Consider the following 6,196-nt stretch of genomic DNA (forward strand, 5'->3'; position numbering starts at 1 on the left):
CTGATCCAAAGCATACCACATCATCTGTCAAACATGATGGAGGCAATGTTATGGCATGGGCATGTATGGCTGCCAATGGAACCGGGTCACTGGTGTTTATTGACCTGTCTGCTGATGACCTGTCTGCTGATAAAAGCAGCAGGATGAATTCTGAAGTGTATAGGGTTATACTTTCTGCTCAGATTCAGCTGAATGCTGCCAAACCGATAGGACGCTGCTTCATATTGCAGATGGATATTGACCCAAAACATACTGAGAAATCTACCCGAGAGTTTCTCAAGGCAAAGAAGTGGGATGTACTTCAATGGCCAAGTCAGTCACCTGATCTCCACCCAATAGAGCATGCTTTTCACTTCCTGAAGACAAGACTGAAGGCAGAAAGACCCACAGACAAGCAGCAGCTGAAGGCAGCTGCAGTAAAGGCCTGGCAAAGCATCTTGAGGGAGGAAACTCAGCATTGGGTCATGTCCATGGGTTCCAGACTTCAGGCAGTCATTGACTGCAAAGGATTTTCATCCAGGTATTAAAGGCGATCGTTAAGTTTGAAATGATGTTGGCTTGTTTCATTACTTATGAGCCACCAATGATGGGGGTATGTGTATGCCACAGGCTGTACTTCCTGAATGGTCAGTGCCCCACTTTTGTCAAACCGCTTGAATTACAGCTTAAAGTCCTGACTTCGCTCCCATCTGGGTGTGTTTCCTTTCAATTTCCATGTGGTGGTGTACAGAGGCCAACTGCCAAAACAGTTATCCTTGTTCCAATATTTCTGGCCGTAACTGTATTATCTTTGTTGTGGCCTGTAGCAGCTAAAACCATAGTCTTTAAGATGAAGTAGAGGAGGTGTTATGCAGATTTAAATTAGGTTAGTAAAGAGAGATTTCAGGTTACACTACACTGAAGGCTCCTGAGACAAAGAAGCAATAGCTGTGCTTTCTTGGAAAATATAAATGCCAGCAATTACTTGGCTCTGTTTCAGCACAAATTGGAACACACAGGTCTCTTGTAAGGTAGACTGCAGAAGTAAAGAAATATATGGTAGTCCTACACATACAACAAGGATGCTATATGTATATAGGAAGAGGAAGCAAGGTTAACCATGACAGAGGTATGTGCACACATGAATTAGCTTAAGTCCAGATGGCTCCACAAGGAAAGTTGGAAAACACCTAGGATTGCGTAACAATTTTATGGTTGGAGGGAGGCAAGCAGGAGAGAGGCTGTTTCTTCACCCCCAAATATAGTTGTCAGATCTTGTTTGCGGAAGCAAAGATGGTTGTAGAGCCACATGCATTGGTCCATCTTCAGTATAACTAAAGTACTGGTTTAAGTTATCTGCTAATGTAAAATGGGAAGTTACATGCAAGATATTTACCTGGAGATACATCAAAGTACATGCATAATTCTCTTATGGAATTAATAACCACAGGATAGCTTAGATGGCTTTTTTTTAAGGATTGGATAAAATAATAGATCTATCTACAGTTGTGAGCCATAATAGCTGAATGATACCTCTATATTTGGAGGTATTATACCTCTGATTGCCCACCAGCGGAGGCATGAAAGGTCATCATTTCCATGCCCTGCATGTGAGTTCCCAAAAACAACTGGTTGGCCCCTGTTGGAAATCATATTGCTGGACTATGCTTCTTTGAGTCTATACTAAATTCTGGTCCTTTGCAGGTGGTTACGGACAATTTCTATCATTTTGTTCTTGAACAAACAAGACATGCTGGCTGAAAAAGTCTTGGCAGGGAAGTCTAAAATTGAAGATTATTTTCCCGAATTTTCACGTTACACTGTACCTGAAGATGGTGAGTTTCTTAACTACATCGTGTTTAAATAGCTAGAGTAATTCTTGCTGTCCCTTAATACACTAGTATGCCATGCACAAATCCCTTAAATAAAATTACGCCACACAGATATGAAAGCAAATATATCCACACACAACAGAAATTAAGTTTTGAAATAATATTTTGTTACAAGCAGTACTAGAAGCCTGTAGCCAGATAATTGGCTGGTTAGTTCAATATGTGAGATTTAGGCCTCACCCTAAACTGCTTCTTAGCCCTAATCATGTCCTTAGGGTTGCCTGGTCACAATGCTGAAGCAACAGTAGACATAATTGGCCAAACTCTTGTCACTGGGGTGGGGAACATGTGGCCCTCCAGATGATGTTGGACCTCAACTCTCAGCCCTAGCCAGCACAGTCAGTGGTGAGGGGAGTTGCAGTCCAACATCTGAAGGACCACACGTTCCCTTTCCGTGTTCTAAACCTAGTAACCCTATGCCCCTTTTGGCTCTGTAGCCAACTGTCCCCAGACATCCACACATCCTGCCACAGATTCCCCTGTCCCTAGACCCTGTGTCTTGCAACATGGTTGCTCTTTCTTCAGTTCCATGTCTTCTCCACCAGCTCTTCTTATTTTGTTTGGTTCCTTCTCTCTGGCTTTTGTCTTATTTTGTCTGCTTTCTTTAAGAACCAATTTGACAAATGCCCTGGCCAGTGGCAAGTGGCCATTCCACTATGGTGAATGCCCATGCAGAGCCCCATGTGGAGCACTACGGTTGTGAAGGTCTTGTGGCACCTTCTCACTACCCTCTGGTGAAGTAAATCCGAGGCCAGAGTTGCTAGGCTGTGCAGTGGCAGATAAGAAGTGCTTAACTTGGTCCTTATAAAAATATAAGAACCAAGAGAGATGAAAGACAGCAGGATGGGAGGAAGGAGTGGCAGAAACCACAACAATTGGGGTGAGCTACAACCCAGCTTCAGGACTGGCAAAGCCAGTAATAACAGCAGCACCCACTGTTTCTGCAGCAGCAGTTCAAATGGTACAAGTTACACCGTAGCCACAACAGCTGCTACAATAGCTGCCTCAGCCAATGTTTCTGACAAGCCCCTCCGTCTTGGAACCCAGAGAGCCACTGCTGTTCAGTGTAGGCAATACTGAGCTAGATGGATAAACAGTCTGACTCAGAAAAAGGCAGCTTCCCATGTTCAAGTGTGCCTCTGAAGCTCAGTGCACATCAGAAACAAGTCTCAGCCCCTTCCTCAATGGAGAAGTGGGGTCACTGGCAAACACACATTTTGACAGGCTACCAAAGCCAGCCAAGATTGCGGGGCCCTGCGCTGACCAGCTTTCCTAACACTCCTCTCTCCCTCGCCCCATAGCATACAGACCCTCTTGATTTTAAGCACTGTGAAGTTTATTCAGAGCCCCTTCTATGACTACCCTGCCTTTGCCTTATTCCCCGTCTCCTATACCCTTTTCCTCACGTCTTAATTTTTCACCTACATTTTTGTTCATTTTCCTCTTTCTCAGTCTTTTGCCTAATCTGCACTCTTCTTTAGCATCCTTGCCTCTGGACTTCTTGTCTCTTAGCATTCCTAATTCCTGGGATATTTTCCCAAGCTCAGCCATCCTGTAAAGTTTAATTCCATGTAAACTGACAAATTTTCCTTCCCTCACAGAAGTTGGACTGCTCACTATTCAGTTTCTTGAACAACTGAGCATTCCATGCCATTCAGCCAATCAGTGTTGGAGGCTTCACTGCCACAAGCATAAAGTAGATAGCCTGGGAGCAAATTCTATATAGTGTGTTAAGCATCAATGTGTTGCACATATTAAATCTCACTTCAGTGCCAACTTGTCAAACAATGGAGGGGCTGTAGCTCAATGTCAGCACACATGCTTTGCGTGCAGAGGGTCCCAGGTTCTATCCCTATCTGAAACTCCTTTCTTCTCATCACCATAAGGGTTTGTGTTAAGATGATAATAATGACAATTTACACACATGAGAATATTGTGGTTGACGTTATTAGAACTATACCAGTTTAAAATTATAGAAATTTATGTACCTAATGCTACCGTCGTAAAGCATATATGCTGTTCAGAAGCAATAAGTGTGCAAAATGAAGTTAGTTTTATTTAGCAGTATCTACCATAAATGTACCACACATACATAAAAGACAGTAAATATTATTACTCATTTATTTAATGTTTACAACAGCAACACCAGATGCAGGAGAAGACCCCAAAGTTACAAGAGCAAAGTTTTTTATCCGGGATGAATTTTTGGTAAGTATTTTTTTTTAACTGAGAGGTTGCATTGATTTACTGTCCATAAACTTGTTCGACTACAAATGATTTTTACTACAATCTTCAAAAGTTATCCAAAGGTCATTACAGCATGAAACCAGCAGTTATTAAATAATTAACCATTATTGTCCCTATTTTATAAAATGCAAAAACTGTAAATGTGAGTTGTGCAAAAAGAGGTGCTCTTCCTATTGTCCAGTGGGCTGCATGAAGTATACCCAGGGCTGTGTCTAAAGGGCCACCAACTACCAAATGCAGCTGCCACAATTGAACCTCCTTATGTTCTCAGAATATTGCTCTATATGTTTGATTGCCTGCAAGAAATATGACCTTATTGTTCATTTATACATTTGCCTGTGCATTTCCTAGTCTTTAGATGTGGAAATAGGCTGCATGGAAAAAAAATAAAGCTGTACGTATATTGGGAAAGTGAGTAAAAACATGCCAAATCAAGTGCCTATAAGGGGCAGAATTATTTACTGTTCAGTCTGGTACTCCTTTCAATGCCTTTAGACTTTTACCTCTGGCCTACTTGTGCGTCAACTGAGAAAGTAGGATTAATGCATATAACCTTCTGGATTTGGTTTGGGGTTTTCTTTACCTGGCATTGAATCCGATATGCTTGCATTTTGTCATCTCTAGAATTCAGACTTCCATTTCTCTAAACAATGCTGTGTTAGTTTGATAACTGGTCGATGGAAAGTGTAGTTAGTGCCTTTTGACTAAAAGTAGTCTTGAGTGTATGTTTTTTCTTGTCCCCTGCAGAGAATAAGCACGGCAACAGGGGATGGAAAGCATTACTGCTACCCACACTTTACATGCGCAGTTGATACAGAGAACATCCGCAGAGTGTTCAACGACTGTAGAGATATCATTCAGAGAATGCATCTTCGCCAGTATGAACTATTGTAATTAAGAACACCATGGAGCCTGTGGTTTTAAACATCTTCTTTCTAGACTTCCTCACATGAAGTAGAGGAAAATACTATATAGATATGTCTGCCTCCTCAGTTTGTTTACTTTGATTAGCCTTTCAACCCAGTCCATGCTTTAGGGGACAATATGTGTGCTTTATTTTTATATGCCACTTCTTTGTCATTCCACTAAGGCCTTTGGCTACCTCTGTTTCCTTAGATTTTGTTGCATTTGTTTGTCTGTTTCCTTTTTAATTGGACATAGCCTGCTAAATTTTTTCAGCAGGCTTGTTAGTTCAAGCTGGTATCTGCTAGTTGGGTAACACCATGTCATACCTATAGCGTGCGTGGATTCCTTTTCTACCATGACACTGAAGAGTACTTGATAGACGGTGGGAAAATGCACTTTGTTTCAGGGTTATGAAATACTGTTGAGGATGTATACACGCGTGATGTAGCAGCACCACAATATTTATTACACAGTCACAATTTTTAACATAATTGAGTTGCAGGTCAACTGATGAAGTGACCTCCTCTTTTAAGCCATTATTGGCATAGGAAATAGAGTAGATAATGAGGCACAGGGAAGATAAGCAATTTTTCTGGAGGTTTGGAGCTAAGAGTCTCTACACACCTCAGGCATTTGAAATTAAAGCTACTTTTTCAGCCTATTGCACCTAGGCAGAAAATCCACCCTCACTTACATTGTTTCTTCTGTCCACAAATGGTCCAACTAGTTTAGATCATTTTTGGACAACAGTCTTCTCCCTATATATATATATATAATATATATAATATATATATTTTGTTTTACTGCTGGTTTATTATTCTATTGTACAGACTGTAAAGTGTAATATTATTTTGTACAATTTTATTGACGAAAAATACTTGTAGAAGATCTTTGTGCCTTGATTATGGCTGTACCTGTAAAATGAGCTAAGATGTAAGTATGTTTTTGATTGCGCTGTACAGCTTGATGTCAACTTTACCGCAGCAGTGACTGGAGGTAAAAAAAAATTATCTGTAGAGTTTAGAGTTTTTTTCTGGTTTATATAAAAAAGCTCTTTAGTATAAAAAATTATAAATTATGCAAATTTTAGTCATTTACCTTTCCAACTAAATTACTGCTGCTACCAGATATTGCAGCAGCATGCCTTTCTCTCACTCTCAGCTTTAAAACAC

The 6,196-nt window shown here is 40.8% G+C and overlaps 1 protein-coding gene across 2 annotated transcripts in view; it reads left to right on the forward strand.

Annotated features, from left to right (window-relative positions):
• The window catches only part of GNAL (G protein subunit alpha L), a 199,635-nt gene extending 194,564 nt beyond the window's left edge, over positions 1-5,071 (forward strand). For both annotated transcript variants that reach the window (XM_084849862.1, XM_084849863.1), the window contains exons 10-12: positions 1,684-1,814; positions 4,012-4,079; positions 4,866-5,071. In XM_084849862.1, coding sequence (XP_084705988.1) covers positions 1,684-1,814; positions 4,012-4,079; positions 4,866-5,012 — 346 coding nt within the window. In that variant the 3' untranslated portion in view covers positions 5,013-5,071. The remainder of the gene's footprint in view (positions 1-1,683; positions 1,815-4,011; positions 4,080-4,865) is intronic.
• The last annotated feature ends 1,125 nt before the right edge of the window (positions 5,072-6,196 follow it).

This window comes from Heloderma suspectum, chromosome 4, assembly GCF_057233095.1.
Source record: "Heloderma suspectum isolate Gila_16-S chromosome 4, 16-S_ref, whole genome shotgun sequence".
Lineage (NCBI taxonomy): Eukaryota > Metazoa > Chordata > Lepidosauria > Squamata > Helodermatidae > Heloderma > Heloderma suspectum.